At 43.9% G+C, this 16,499-nt stretch overlaps 1 protein-coding gene across 4 annotated transcripts in view; it reads left to right on the top strand.

Moving 5' to 3' along the window:
• The first annotated feature begins 4,793 nt into the window (after positions 1-4,793).
• The window catches only part of SLC2A10 (solute carrier family 2 member 10), a 31,823-nt gene continuing 20,117 nt past the window's right edge, over positions 4,794-16,499 (top strand). The window contains exons 1-2 of one of the 4 annotated variants that reach the window (XM_061630286.1): positions 4,794-5,336; positions 13,661-15,049. In XM_061630286.1, the coding sequence (XP_061486270.1) occupies positions 5,333-5,336; positions 13,661-15,049 (1,393 nt within the window). In that variant the 5' untranslated portion in view covers positions 4,794-5,332. Of the gene's footprint in view, positions 5,337-5,399; positions 5,633-7,730; positions 7,823-13,660; positions 15,050-16,499 lie in introns of those variants that run through there. The other 3 variants (XM_061630287.1, XM_061630283.1, XM_061630284.1) reach the window with 3 other exon arrangements.

Raw genomic sequence — 16,499 nt, 5'->3', positions numbered from 1 at the left:
GGTCCTCCAGGTGTTGTGGTACTCCATCTCCCATCAGCCTCAGCCAGCAGGGCCAAGCATCAGGGATGATGGGAGCTGAAGTCCAACAACATCTAGAAGTCCACAGCTTCTCTATCTGTCCCCTACTTCTCAATGCGGTGGTAAACATGCATCTGGGCTGAACCTTCTTTATCTGTTTCATTTATATACATTGAATGCATTTTAGCCCACTCTGAAAAGGCTCCCACAGCAGCTTACATAAGACACTCCCTGTCCTCAGGCTTACAAACTAAGTCCCAATACAAAAGGAAAAAGGGGTTTGGGAGTTGAGGAAAATAAACAAACTCAACCACCAGTTCTTCAAGTTATATGACTAGCTGGAACAGTAACCATTCAGAGACATGGAAGAACCCAATTATTCCATTTCTGAATAGGTCTGCCAACTAATCAGAAACCTCCCCCTAGCATAGCCTACTCCTGTGGCTTTTTAGCAGTGACCTGGAAACCAGAAATTAATAAACATTTTCACAATATGGAGACAAACATGATTACCTCTCCCTCACCTCATTCCTTGTTCTCCTTTGAGAAGCAGTTTCAAGTAACCCGAGTATAACTTTTCCCTTATCAGTTATCAAACACAGTTTTGGGAGAAAGTTAGGGAGTTAACCTTACGTGTCTGAGAACATTCTTCCAATTACTTCCCTCTCTCTCTTATTTCTGAGTAAACACACATACACTGGGCTTCAAGCATGTTTAGGATCACACTGAATACACCATCCTGGGCTCCTACTGGGAGAAAGGGCGGGATATAAATCTAATAAATAATAAACACACAGCCAGTAGCAGAGTAATGGAGTAGTGAACTTTGAATTAGGACCATCCCACTTAGCCATTGAGCTCAATGGGTAACCCTGAGTGAGGCGCCGTCTCTTAGCCTCAACTACTTCACAGGGCTGGTGTGAGGATAAAACCACGTATATCACCTTGACCTCCTTGGAGGAAAGGTCAGATATAAGTAACAATTGATAAAATCACTCTCATAAAATAGATTACCAGGCCTAACTGATCTTAAACTTGCTTATCTTAAACTTGGCTTCAGCAGCTAACTGAGCTGCCAAGGGTTTGTGAAATGTCTATTGGCATTTGCTCCAGTTGGCCCACCCAATGGAAACTGGTGATCTTCTTGGGAATAAAAGCTTTCAGGTCAAGCTCAGCCCTTCGCTTTAACAGTGATCCTTCTGCTCTAGTACTCTGCTCAGCTGCCTAACCTTCCAGCTTCATCCTGTTCTTCACTCTCCATTTCCTGTTTGGATTGTCTGCTTGGCTGCAGTCTTGGCAACAGCCAACTACAGCTTTCCATTTGAATGCTGAAAACTGTGATGTTATGCAAGTGAGCATTATTATTATTATTATTGAACATACTACTTACATGCAAGAATGACTTCTAAGCAGCTTACAAGTATAAAGTCAATTATGAAAACATTCACATTTAAAATATATAATAAAACAAGCCCATTAAAAAGTACAACAATTAAAACAGATAAAAACAATTAAAACAATTAAGATCAGAAAGTTCAAGTTCAGGAGAATGTTTGCCTAAACAGGTGCATCTTCAAGAACCAGCAGAATACCTATACAGATGGAGCCTCTCGTATGCCAGCAGGGCAGGCATTCCATAGTACTGGTGCCACCAGTGAAAATACCCACCTCCATGTTATCACAGGGCAATAATCATCAGACTACAGCAGGCCTAGCCAGGTACCAGCTTTATATTAATTCCTTTTGAGCTACTGGTAAAGTGGCCAGATGCAAAAGAGAGCAAGGCTCCTGCACCTTTAATAGTTGTGCAGAAGAGGGAATTTTGTGACATCAGCTGAAACCACCTACCTACCCAGCTATTAAAGGTGTAGGAGCCCTGTCTTCTTGTCTATCTAGCCACTGCATTAACTGGGAACAGGATTATGATTGTTCCCCTTTCTGTGTGTTTGAGATAATTTACATGAAGCAAGTTTAAAAGTCATACTTTTTCTAGATATTATGCCAGCATTTGCCAACCTGGTCCCCTCGAGATGTTTTGGGCTACAATTCCCCAAAGCCCCAGCCGATGAGAACTGTAGACCAAAACATCTTGAGGGGACCAGGTTGGTGATGGCTGTGTTGCATTCACATAAACTTCCTTTTTGATATGGAGACTTTTTCAAGGGAATACAACAAACAAGAACTCAAAAAGAACTCTGGAAAGAAAAAGGGGAGAGAGAGGGAAGGATAGTTGAGGAGTGTGGAAGAAGAGAATTGGCAGAGGGATGTTTAAGTGTTTGTAAGTGCTAAGAGACAGGCCTCTGGTTAGAAGACAAACAAATGGAAGATAACTGGGCTCAGACACTGAAGGTTAACTCCCTAACTTTCTCTCAAAGTTGGGTAATTGATAAGGGAAAAGTTAGATTCCTGTTTCTTGAAATTGCTTCTCAAAGAAGAACAAAGAAGTGTGTGCGTGGGTGTGTGTGTGTCAAAACAGGTATGCCTTACTTCAGGGCTTCATCCCCTCCCCCTTCCATATGAAACACTTTTTTTTTTTTTTGAGGATCCCAACTTTCCCAATTGAAGCATTTTGCTGGCTCTCCCAGTTCTAGCTGTCTTCAGTTTAGATTCACTGACTTGCCACCGACTTTGCCACCGACTTGACTGCTTTGTTGACTGTTCATGGATGGCTATACAGTCAATGTTTTTTTTTTTTAAAAAAAAGTATTACATTTTTACTGCTGAATATATAATTTGGATTTCTGCCCAGAGTCTCATTATCTTGAGCTATTTTGTACTCATAAAACATAGGGGTGAACTACATTTTGCAGATGAGATCTTCAGATTACAAAAAAAAAAAATCAAATTGCAGACTGGGGGGGGGGAGAGAACAATTTGATCAGACGCCAGTGCCAGGACTGTTGCTTAACTCTTTCTCCCTGGTTGCTCGTTGCCCCATGAGGTTCCTGTAGCAGTTGAGGGAGATGTTGATTGAGGAAAATGGATGGGGACAAAAAGAGGGAGCACAGAGAGTTGCTTATGACCACTGGTCCACACTGACTGGCAGCAGTTCGCCAGAGTTGCAAGCAGGGGTCCCTCCCAGGTCTACCTGGAGATTGAACCTGGGACTTTCTGCACACAAAGCAGATGCTCCACCACTGAGCTACAGCCCTTTTCCTAGCTGGTGCCACCTCTCCAAATTTTTGAGCTCTTATCCGCTAATGGCAGGCTTCACTTCAGTTTTTAAGAAGAGAGGAAAGGGAGATGCAATCATGGTCTTTTGCACTCAGTATAGATTGGCCCTTTGCTTTAAGAGTGTATATCGCAATGGGCTCAAGACATTTTGGTGCCTAAGGAGGAAAATGCAAAGTATAATCTGGCAGCGAAAAAAACAACAACTTAAAATGCACTGATTGTTAAAGGTTAAAGGTCGGCTGCTTCACTTTGCCATGGTGGGGTTGGCAAATTAACAGCACAAAAGAGCAGCCTTTGTTTGCTTATGTTCAATACATTGAATATGGCTGGGGGAGAAGTCTCTGCAGTCACTGCACTCCAGTGAAGAGTTCTGTGTGTGGACACTTGCTGACCTGCATGCTTCTTCTGTCACCTAACAAGTTTTGTCGGAGACAGCCCGTGTGGTGTAGTGGTTAAGGTGTTGGACTAGGACTTGGGAGACCAGGGTTCAAATCCCCACACAGCGATGAAGCTCACTGGGTGACCTTGGGCCAGTCACTGCCTCTCAGCCTCAGAGGAAGGCAATGGTAAACCACCTCTGAATACCACTTACCATGAAAACCCTGTGTAGGGTCGCCATAAGTCGGGATCAACTTGAAGGCAGTCCAACAGGTTTTGTATTTTGCCCGAGAGGGGAAAACAACTTTCTGGTCTGCACTTAGAAATCCTCTTTGCTGATCAAAACGAAGGGCTGGTTCACAAGGTATGTTTTCTCCCACACCTGAACTGTCCCAGCGTGTGCATGTGTGCCTGTGAAGCAGCAGGAACACAGACCACAGGAAGCCCATTGGTCCATCTAGCTCAGCATTGTCTACACTGGCTGGCAGCCGCTCTTCAGGGTTTCAGGCAGGGTTCTCTTCTAGCCCTACCTTGAAGTGCTGGCGATTCTACCTTGGACCTAGATGCTGAGCTACATCTAGACCGCTACATCTAGACCACATCTGGACCTAGACCACTGAGCTACACCCTTTCCCTAAAGCAGGCTGCAGGTCACGTGTGGGAAACCATGGGCCCTCCACATGCCTGCTGAACTGCAACTCCCACCAGCCCCAGCAAGCATGGTAGGTCCAGAATGATGGGCGTTGTAGTTCGGCAACATCTGGAGGGCCAAAAGTGCAAAGAAGGGCTGTGTAGCTCAGCGGTAGCACACGTGACTTTTGCATGCAGGTCCTAGGTAGGGCTAGTAATGCTCCCTGTTTGAAACCCCGGAGAACTCCTTCTGGTCAGTGTAGAGTAGACAACACCAATTTGGGTGGCCAATAGTATAAAACACCTTCCTATATTCCTGCGGCACTCTCCCCCCTCCCATTGGCTTTGTCTGAAACCTTACCCCTATTTGCAAACACGTGTTTGCCACATTCACACTGTTACACACAAACGCAGAACTCCTTACGTGTGAAAGAGCCCTAACTCTTTCCCTGGCCTCCTACTGGGAGAAAGGCCGGGATATAAATCTAATGAATAAATGAATAAATAGGAAAAGTCGAAGCTCGCAAAAGCCGAATGAAGTGAGCGTCGCACGTTTGCACGTCGGCAGCATCGTCAAGCTTTCACTCTGGCGGAACCGGGTGGATAGAGTGTACCGACCAGCCTTGCAGCTTGCTGGACAAACCCGTCTTTGTACGGGAGATTCCCCTCCCTATTGCAATGGGCAGGGCTGGAGCAACGTGGCGCTGTTCGGCCCAGTCAGCTAGCGGAAAAAACCACAAAACTTTTGAGTACTGGAAATTCAGGAACTTTAGCTTCTTCATCTTGATGCTCCGCGAGGATCCGATCCTGCCTCTTTCCTGTTTTACGAAGGTGCACTATTCCGGCGGGTGGTATTTTAGCGGGTGAAGTAGCATCCGGCATACGAACTCCCGATCCGGTGTTTGTAAGCTCACTTAGCAAGGTCTTCGCCGGGTGCGTGTAGAAGCGGAGGAGCCCCTGGCGTTGGAATGCGGAATGTGCCTCCTTTTCAGGCTACGATCGACGGCTGGAGACCGCTGAACCGCTGGGTTTCCCAAACAGACTTCGTTCCCATAAACCCTCCGGGATTCCTGTTTTGCCCGCTCGGTTGGATTGAGAAACAAACTTTTGAGCTGAACTCTCTTCCATCGCCATGGGTAAGTGGAAGATCCTCCCGGGGGGGGGGGCAGGGGTGTTTCTTTTTTCGTGGATGGAGGAGGGGAAAAGCACAGTCGACTTTTTCCACTTGCATGCTTAATTTGCAATGGATATATAACAGGCCTTGTAGTCAGTTCCCTTCCTTAAGCATCTCTGGTTATTTTTCTCTACCTCCCTCCTCCTGTGGATCAATATTGTGCAACGTATACTATCGTGTGTGGCTCTGCGAGAACGCTTTAAAGAAAGATGCTCTCAACAGTGGATTCAAGGAAATTGATGGTTCGTCGAGTTTTAGGTAAATTCTGCTGCTGAAAGCAAAAGCAGCCACGGTTTCCCTAGTAAGGGTGTAGTCCTCTACACTGAAAATAGTGGGGTTGCTGAATAAGCATTTGTAGGATAAATCCATACACCCTATGCATACTTATTTGGGTGTAAACCGTATTAAATTCAGAAGGATGTCTGATTTAAACATGGCTAAGACTGTAGTCCAAAGCATGTTCACTCCAAAAGAAGGTCTGGTGAAGGTAGTGGGACTTACTCCCAAATGAACATGAACAGGGGGGAAGAGGTAGATTTAATGATACATTAAACATCTCACTGATTCTTGGCCAAGCAAAGTGAGGCTTCTGTTCTAACTCACCTACTTAACATTCAGTTTGCATGTTTGTTAAGCAATAACTCCTTTGAACATTGAGATCAGAACAAATTTTGGTACATGCATTCATGATGCCATTCTTCATTTCAAGTTAGAACATCAGTTTGAATTCCCTCTCTGTATATATTTGTATAGTGGGAGGAAATTTCAAAATGCTCCATGACATCTTTCTTGAAGACTAAAATAGTGGGCAGATACGGGTGTGCATGTTCAAGACAGCATCCTGCATTTCAATTAAAAAAAATCTAAAGTGCAGCCCCACCCATTTTCAAAGGAAGGAGGAAGATAAAATATTCAAAGCACTTCACATGCTTAGCTCCAAACGTACAGTGCAATCCTAAACATGTTTACTCAGAAAAAAAGGCTCATGGAGTTCAATGGGACTTAGGGAGCAATCGGCAGCTGAGGCAGAAGTGTGTGGGCAGCAGGCAGATCATGGTTCCAGCCTGGAGCTTTAAGGGTGGGTGAGTTGGGCGGTTGTGCCAGGGGGCTCAGTTTTTTTTAATGTACTGTCTGCAGTGAGCTAAGGTTGCAAAAGGCAAGGGTCTGTAACCCCCCTTTTTTCAACGTTCTACAGGTTGGTGGGTACTATCTACAACTATTTCATTTCAAAATAAGTGGTATATAAATTGTGTAAATAAATAACATGATCTTCCTTCATTTAGCTTTCAACTATGTTTCTTTTTCAGGTTCCACTTTGATGTCATTTGTGCTAGGTAAAAATCAGTGGAACACAGCTCTGTACACACATGCTTGGGTCCTTGTAGAGGGCAGCAGTATGGTTGCATAAACCCTCTGGGTGGCCCTGCAAAACTGACCCAGGGCAGGGTGCCATTTATCCTAAGGCTGGTCCTGGTCCTGATCAATAGCTCAGTTACACCCATGCCCAGAAAGCCCTGCTTCAAGGCATTTTGCTGCCTGCCACCAGCAAGGATACCACCTGCAGCACTTCCACCCACATATTTGGCAGGTAGATGGGGGAGCTCCATGGTAGAAGAGTAATATGGAAGGCCAGCAAGGCTGGGCGGAAGGATACACAACTTTTAAAGCTACAGAAGACCTCTTGGTTGCCAGGCCCACTGAAGCTTGGGGGCTTCTCCATAGGTGTCTGGCTCACCACTAGATGCGTTTCTGGTCTGCGTCAGCAGGGCTCTTATGGACTTCTGCCATAGACTTCATGGGGATCATCACTCTAGCAAGCAGTGCTTTGCGAGTTACTTCCCCAATCTCTCTTTTTCCCATTTTCCTCTTAATACAGTGACTGACTAACAAGCTGCATTTTAATCAAAGCTCACAAATCATTAGCAGCCGTGAAAGCAATGGGAATTACAGGAGAATCGAATTGAATCAGTCATGGCATTCACAGCGGCACCATATGTGCCTAATAGAGTTTGCAGGTAGAAAGTAATGAACCTTCCCAGTTTTCTGCAAAGCTCTTTTACTCATCCTGAATACATATTGCTCCTAATTGGCTACCTATGAATGATAAGCATTTGGAACAGCATAGACAGCTGAACAGATGGCTGAATTTTTCAGCATATGTCAGGAGGGAAATAATAAATAGAGGTGAGGCACTAAAAATAGCATCATAAATGAAAATTTATTTGTTTAATAGCAGTAGAAATAGCATGAGATAACGGACTGTGTCAAATGTCTTTAAGACTTTAAATTGTTTAAGTCCCCCAAGAGAAATGTTTTCCATGTTACTGCTTTTGTTTCCAGAATATTTGCACTTTTGGACAGTTAGAAGAACAGTATCTTGAACTGAAGGAGGAAGGCTGCAGTCCAATGCATCCGACTCCTGCTGAACTCCATGGGATATGCTTCTGAGTAAATATGCATAGGATAGAACTGTTAACTGTTTGGGGGGGATTGCTTTTGTTTTTTAATAGACCCTACCTCTAAAAGCTTAGATTACCCTTAATCCACTAAACCAGGGGTGGGAAACCTTTGGTCCTCCAGATGTTGCTGAACTACAACTCCCATCACCCTTAACAAGCACAACCAATGGATAGCAATAATGGGAATTGTAGTTCAGCAGCATCTGGAGGGTTAGAGGTTCCCCTCACCTGCACTAACCACTGACTCGTGGCATTGTGAGATCCAGCTAATAGTCAGAATGTTGCACTGACACTGTGGTCTCTTTCAAGAGGTGGTGTCTAATGCTCCCCATCCACTGACAAAAGGAATTCATCAGGGGAGGGAGGCAATATCTGGTAATTTCCCTTCTTCCCTTAAGCTTCCTAACCTCCCCCCCCCCACACCATCTGCCCCAGAGGGTAGGGTGGACATCAGCAGGCTGACAATGCTGTACACCACCCAAGAATACCAACTCAACAAATGAAGAGCTGGCACTTTCACTGGGCACAGTGAATATAGCACGGCATAAAGCTGTTGTCTCAACCTGCATACCACTGGCAATGAGTTGGATTGAGCAGTGTGCAAAAGGTGCTTAAGCCATCACAGTGTCATCAGAGATGGTGCAGCTCTCTGCGCCTGCTGTAGTAATCTCTTCAAATGCTACAGGTAATGGGATGCACTCAATCAGTATGGCCCACCTTTTCACAAGCTGCTGCTGTTGTTAGTACTGTATATGGGTATAGGCTGTCATAAGACTGTGCTGGCTGGGGCTGATGAGTGTCCAAAACATCTGGAGGGCACCAGGTTGGGAAAGGCCGCCCTATTGTAACCCAACCTGTAATGAAACCTAAGCACATGCAACTCAAACAGCAGCATATTGCTTCTCTTCCCCCCCCCCAGCCTCAACTTCATCCCCCATCCCTTTGCTCTGTTTTTTTACCTTGTGTTGAATCTTGGCTAATAAGCTCCTTGGGACTTTCCAGGGTACAAATGCCATGCACACTGATGGTGTGAAATAAGAAAATAATTGTAAACAGCATTCCTGTGCCAAATATGACATTTGCTCTCAAGCCACACGGCCATCTCTTCCAGGTGGTGTGCTGTGCCACTCATATTATACTGGCAGGCTAGACAGCCATCTGGCGCTGTAGTGTCACAGTTTAAGGTGGGGGGGGAATGAGGAACCTGTGGCTCTCCAGATGTTGTTGGGCTCCAACTCCCATCAGCCACAGGCATCATGGCCAATTGTAACGGAGGGATGGTGCCAGTCCAGCACTGTCTAGACTCTAGAGAGCCACGGGTTCCCCACCCCTGATTTAAAGGGTGATCTCGTTGCCTGAAGCAGCACTGAAGACTGGTCCACTGCACTGCTTCTGGTGTAGTAGTTTGACAGAGAGACCCAGAAGCCCCTGTGACATCATAGGGGATTTTGTCATGAACTCTAGACCTGGACCCCACCTGCCTGCCGAGGATGGTAGAAAACTTTGAGCCAGCCTTTCTTTGATGGCATGTTTTGACAAGTGTGTGATTTCCATGCATAGGAGCGATTTCAAGCAAACCACTCTGCACCCCAAAATGTAGGAATGTAGGAAGCTTATACTGAGTCAGACCATTGGTCCATCTAGCTCAGTATTGTCTAGTCCGACTGGCAGTGGCACTCCAGGAGGCTTTCCCGGCTTGAGATGCTGAGAATTGAACCTGGAACCTTCTGCATGCAAAATGTGTGCTCTGCCACTGAGCTATGGCCCTTCCTCAAATAAAGTCCCATGGCAGGCAGGGCTCGATCACCTGTGCCAAGGATGTCCCTAATTAATTTAACAGTATAATAGGCTCCTGTGCATTTGAGGAAGAGTTAGACATGGTGCTGGAATGAAATATGGCAATGTGATGAGGTGATGTAGGACAGACAAGATAGCAATGTGCCCAGATATCTGTTTTCAACTTCACAGAGTGTTAAAAGAAAGCACCAGTCATTCGTTTACCTGCAAAATTCTTAGTGGGCAGGAGAAAGTGGCACAGATGTTGCTGTTCTGTGTACTGAAGGCTGTAACAGTAACACATACCAACAAAGACATATGCGGAGCTTTCCTGGCTGCCAAGCTGTTGACAGTTGAAAGTCAGCCAGCAGAGCTGAACACCCTACCAGGGAATTTGATCTGGCTGATCACTGGCATCCAGAACCTTTTTTCCCCCCCTTCATAAAAACATTTCTGTGTTGTTCCCAGCGCCATGTGAGGCTGCAGCAGGGAACAGAGGGACTTTCATGGCTCCGAGAGTCATTCAGGGGAGATAAGACCAGTGCACCAGAAACATTCATTGCATGAAGACTGTGGCAGCCATCTCCACATGTAAAATGTTCAGTGTCATTCCCTGGTCGGATCTAAAGATTTTGTGCTTCAAGGGGAAAAAAATCTCACAGTTTGTGTGGTGAGCTGCTGCACATCTACAGCTTCCTGTGTGCAGGCAGAGTGCACAGGGAGGAATTTGAAAGTGGCTTCCATGTGGCAGACATTTTATGAATGAAGGCTTTTTGGCAAGAGGCACAGGTTTCCAAAATGCTGGTCACTGTGTGTGTGGGGGGGAGGTCCCTAGTAAATGGCGCCTGTTTTCTAATACCTTTAAAGCTTGTTGGTACTGATAAATGTGAATACTTAGCATTTCTGTAGCACTTTAGAATAATTAGAATTACATTGTATTTATATAACTTTGTGTAAATTTATCTCCGTAACTCCTACCACAACACTGTGAGGAAGTCAGTATTTCTTATGTGGGTTTGAAGAGGAGAGAACACAGCTTAGGCCAGTTGGTAAGTCAGTGGCAGAGGAAAGATTTGAACCTGGACTTCTTGATTCACAGCAAAGTCTGTACCAGACTCTGATATGTACTGAATTTTTACCTAATAAGAGTTTTCTGCCTCCTGCACCTGCTTCAGCGAGGATGCTGCTTAGACTAATAATACAAACACTGCATTTTGAAGTTTTACATTCAGTTACATTTTCCACCAGTCCACATGGAAGGTGCTCATTTAATTTTCCTTGGGTAGTCGCATGCTATAGTCCCAATCAAGCTGAAGTTGATCATGACTAAATCCTATTGAAAGCAATGGGAATTTTTTTTTTTTCAATAATTTTTATTCAAATTTTCATAAAACATACAAGACGAAATCATAAAACATTCAAAGACAAAAAACAAAATCAAAAATAGTTAAACAAAAAAATAAAATAAAAATAAAAATAAAAATAAAAAATAAAGAGTAAAATATTGACTTCCCATTTGTCAAAGATCAGATCAGTTATAAGTCTATAATATATAACAATCCTGTCTCTTAAGTCATATTATAAAATCACTTTCCTCCAATAGTTATCTTACTTAATCATCAAATCTCATAAACATTACTTTATTCTTTCCACAAAAAGTCAAAGAGAGGTTTCAATTCTTTAAGAAATATATCTATCAATTTTTTTTTCCAGATAAGCATATCGATTAATCCATCTCATTACTAATTATGATAATCTTATTGTCATAACCATAGTCAAAATAAACATTTCAATTAATCCATCACATCAGAATCTGTTAGGTTCAGTAATTTCAGTAGCCATTGTTCTATTATCCCTATTAGTTCCATTTTCCATCTTCCATCTTCAGTAGTCTTGTTAAGTCCAGTAATTTCAGTATCCAATCTTCCATTATCAGTATTCCATAATAATCTTGCTGTCAAAGCCATAGTCATATAGTAAGAGTCTGATGGGAATTACCTCTATCCCAAATATTTTCTTGCCATCCATTCTAGATAGGTTGCTGAAATACTGCTGTAAAATCATATCTCTGTTCTTTTTTTCAAAATACACTGGGTCATCTCTTGAAAGTTTTTCCATTGTCACATGGCTGCAGTTAATTCCATAGATTTTCTCTATATTGGGCTCCATCACGTCATTCCAGTCCAGAAGATTATCCATGCCATTGATAACTTTATCTCTAGAATCTTCATTAATTTCTTCAGAGATAACATTGAGTTCCAAACAATAGATTTTATTTCTAAAGTCCATAGACTCCAAATCTTTTTCCTGTTCCACGTTTGTTCCAATCTCCGGGGTCTCCTCTCTCACAGGGACCCCTGTTCCAGTCTCCAGGGTCTCCTCTCTCACAGGGACCCCTGTTCCAGTCTCCAGGGTCTCCTCTCTCACAAGGACCCCTATGTCTTTAATCTCCTGTGTCTCCAAACAATAGATTTTATTTCTAAAGTCCATAGACTCCAAATCTTTTTCCTGTTCCACGTTTGTTCCAATCTCCGGGGTCTCCTCTCTCACAGGGACCCCTTCCAGGGTCACCTCTCTCACAGGGACCCCTATATCTTTAATCTCCTGCGTCATTTTACTCAATTCAATTTTCAACTCCTTACAACCCTGTCGCAGGTTTTGTTTCGTTATCTCAATCTCATCCATTATTTTCTGAAACATAGTTATTTCCAGATTCTCAGCCACTTTCTTAATTGCCATTTTAAAAGAAAAATATAGGAAAACCACTTCTTATTTCAGCAACAATTGGGTTAATACTCCAAACTTGGTGACATCACAGTATAAACAGAGCAGACAGCCTTATCTCTCCATAGTTAAGTAAACAAAATGCAGTTCCCAGGATCGAAACAATTAATGGCAGTCGTCAGAAAACAGATTCGTCAAAATAAAATAGACCAAAAAGAGAGTAGTCTCAGACAATATAATATTCTTCAAAATAAAAATCTGGAATAGAAATCCCTCTTCTGTGTATATCTTTAGAATGCAAATCCAGGACAGCTTTTTGCAACAAAAACAGAGATAAGCTATTAATTAGTGCGTAGCAGAGAGAAGTTATGGCTCCCCAGTGAGATGTCAAAAACCGATCAATCTGGCAAATCTCTTTTAAACAGCAACAATTTAAGTCAAGTAAAAGAAAAATATAGAAAGAAGGGTGCTTGCCTGTTAGTGCGTTCTCTCTTAGAAGATAAGGTGAACGTTTGCTTTATCAGATAGAGCTTGCTGTTGAAAATCCGTCCCACCTTCGTCGGCTGGACCTCGTCCCATAAATTAATGAGATCTGGTCGCCCCAACAAAAATAGGCTTTGAGGTTAATCTCTTCGTTTCTCCCTACCCGGGAGAAGTTTAATCAGTCAAAAAAAAAGAAAAAACTGACTGATATATCTGAATAAGCTTCTTTTGAGGCAGGAGCCCGTCTCAAAAGCAGGCACAGGCTAAGTCACCCTTCCCGGAAGTCAGAAAGCAATGGGAATTGAGTGGTTGCAAGGGATTTAAGTGGATTGCGGCCTAGGAATCCTGTGTTCACTTTATGTAAAACAATTATGTAAAACAGTTTATGTAAAATAACCTTTAAAGGTTGATGAGGATGTGGCTTTATCGGTGCTATGCTAATTGTAAAAGCCGAAAGATTCTTTTTCCAGAGGTCAGAAAAGCATATTGCTAGTTGAAGATAACAAATTGAAATGGACTAAGTGTGACTGAACAATTACTCTGAGTTATTAAGGAAGAAAGCATCTTGTTTGCTGAAGGAACTGGGCACACACTTATACAATGTTTGAGATACTAATTCTATTGGAGCAGAGGGTGATTAAAGCTATATATTGCTAGGCTTAGGATTCCTGCTGCTCTCCACTAGATTGCTAATGCCAATCTTTTTCATTCTTCAGGGGCCACATTTGTTTGCACATGCTCATAAAAGTTCTGTTTTACAAAAACATTGATTTGTATTTCCTGTAAGTTATGTAAAGGTGGATGAGAAACATCCTCAAACCTTATCTTTGCTCTTGGTTTTCAGGGCATGCACTGCTGGTCCTCCTGTTATCTTCAACCGTTTCACTCATTGGTGGGCTGATATTTGGCTATGAACTTGGAATTATCTCTGGGGCCTTGCTGCAACTGCAAGTGGACTTCCGTCTTAGCTGTTTTGAGCAGGAGGTCCTTGTGAGTTCCTTACTCATTGGAGCTCTCCTGGCTTCTTTGGTTGGCGGGATCTTCATTGACCATCAGGGGAGACGGAAGGCAATATTGCTTAGCAATGTGGTTTTGCTGTGCGGCAGTCTCATTCTTACCTTCTCCGGGTCGCTTATTTGGCTAGTATGCGGGCGCATGACTGTAGGGTTTGCCATCTCTTTGTCATCAATGGCATGCTGCATATATGTCTCTGAAATGGTGGCTGCCCATCAACGAGGAGTACTGGTTTCCCTCTATGAAGCTGGCATCACCGTGGGCATCTTACTTTCCTATGCACTGAATTACATCTTTGCGGACACCGGCGAAGGTTGGCGATACATGTTTGGCTTGGCGGTTGGCCCGGCAGCCATTCAGTTTCTGTCCATCCTCTTCCTCCCAAAGAACTCAGTGAAGCTAAATGTCTGCTACAGCGAGACTAGCAAAAGCCTCATTCATCAACAAAAAAATGAAGATGGTGAAGATGTAATGCTGCCACCTGGCCCTAGGGAGAAGAGTTATTCTTTTGCAGACCTTTTCAGGTCAATGGACAACATGAGAAGTCGGACCCTGGTTGGCCTGGGGCTGGTGCTCTTCCAGCAATTCACAGGGCAGCCCAACATCCTTTGCTATGCTTCCACAATCTTCCGCTCTGTGGGCTTTCAGAGTGATTCCTCTGCTGTCCTGGCTTCTGTTGGCCTGGGAGTGATGAAGGTTATTGCAACTGTTGTTGCAATGGCTTTTGCAGATAAGGCTGGCAGGAGAGTGCTGTTGATGGCTGGGTGCATGGTGATGGCCTTTTCAGTGACTGCTATTGGCCTGACCAGCTGCTCCATTCCTTTAGAGATGGTCAAAGACTGTGAAAGATTCCCAGGGTCAAATGCCACTTCATTCAACTTAGCTCATCACCCCACAAAGTTGGTGTCCTCCCAGCCAGCTGTATCCTACTCTCTGCTGGCATCAGGTGCTAATGAAATGCAAACGGAATCGACTTTTGCTATTATAAGGCCAGCAGGCTCTATCAGGACAGGTGCCACAAATAAAAATGGAGAGAGAATGGCAAACACTCTGCACACCAAGCAGGCCCACTTTCTCAATCAGTCCACTGAAGGAAAGGAGCCAAGTACCACCTCATTTGTGGGTGATGCACCTTCCAAGGAACACATGCTTCTAAACTGGATTACGTTGCTAAGTTTGATGGCTTTTGTGAGTGCATTCTCAATTGGATTTGGACCAAGTAAGTATACTTCCTCTACCTTCACATTCCCAGCTCATACAGACCACCTGTGTGCATGGACGTACCTGTGTGTGAATATCCTTCTAACTTCACCCAGGGCTGTGAAGTCGGAGTCGTGGAGTCGGAGTTGGATGCAATTTTGGGTGGAGTCAGAGTCGGTAGAAATGTACCGACTCCGACTTCAAACTAAATTTTGATTGACAAATTTTTTAAAATATAAATTCAAAATGTCAAAGAAGCTTCCCATGAAGTCAGCTGTAGTTCAGCATTTCACCATAACTCAAGATGGAAAACATTTTGTGTGTCAGTGTATGACACAGGACCCAGATGAAGACAAATGCTGTGATGACAAGATCAGCACATATTCAGGCAGCGATAAAAATGCTCCTATGAGAGCTTCCAATTTAAAAAGACATTTATAATAATAATAATAATAAAATTATATTTATTAGTCGCCCATCTGTCCGAGTTAACAGACACTCCGGGCGACGTACAACAATACAATACAACAATTCAAGTACAGTATAAAATAATATATAAATCAGCAAAACACAACATCACCATCAATTCAACTAAAACCATCTTCAGTTAAGATTCCATAAAAACTAATCCCCCTCAAAAATCCCATAGGCCTGCCTGAATAGCCAGGTCTTTAAGGCTCGGCGAAAACCCATCAGGGAGGGGGCATGTCGGAGGTCAAAAGGGAGTGAGTTCCAGAGGGTGGGGGCCACAATCGAAAATGCCCTCTCTCTGGTCCACACCAGCCTAGCTGTTTTCACCGGTGGGACCGAGAGAAGGTCTTGTGAGGCTGATCTCATTAGGCGGCATAATTGGTGATACTGGAGGCGTTCCTTCAGATAAACTGGGCCGAAATTGTATAGGGTTTTAAAGGTCAGTACCAACACCTTGAATTGGGCCCGGTAAGCAACTGGTAACCAGTGTAGATCGATCAACACGGGTAATATGATCCCAGCGACGGCTCTACTTTATCAGGCGTGCCTCCACATTTTGTACCAGCTGCAATTTCCGGACCGTTTTCAAGGGTAACCCCACGTAGAGCGCATTACAGTAGTCTAAGCGAGAGGAGACCAGGGCATGTATTACTCGTGGGAGCAGATGTACAGGAAGGTAGGGTCGCAGCCTCTGTATCAGATGTAATTGATACCAAGCTGCCCAGCTCACTGCCGAAACCTGAGCCTCCATGGACAGCTGGGAGTCAAGAATGACCCCTAGGCTACGGACCTGGACTTTCAGGGGTAATCTCACCCCATTAAGTACCAAGTCTAAATCTCCCAACCTTCTCTTATCATCCACAAGCAACACCTCGGTCTTGTCAGGGTTTAGCTTCAGCCTGTTCTCTCCCATCCATCCACTTACGGACTCCAGGCATTTGGACAAGGTATTCACAGCCGCCTCTGGTGAGGACTTAAATGAGAGGTAGAGCTGAGTG

The sequence above is a fragment of the Rhineura floridana genome, chromosome 6 (genome assembly GCF_030035675.1).
Source record: "Rhineura floridana isolate rRhiFlo1 chromosome 6, rRhiFlo1.hap2, whole genome shotgun sequence".
Lineage (NCBI taxonomy): Eukaryota > Metazoa > Chordata > Lepidosauria > Squamata > Rhineuridae > Rhineura > Rhineura floridana.
Note: the sequence above shows the minus strand (reverse complement) of the source record. Positions and strands in the feature narration are given on the sequence as shown.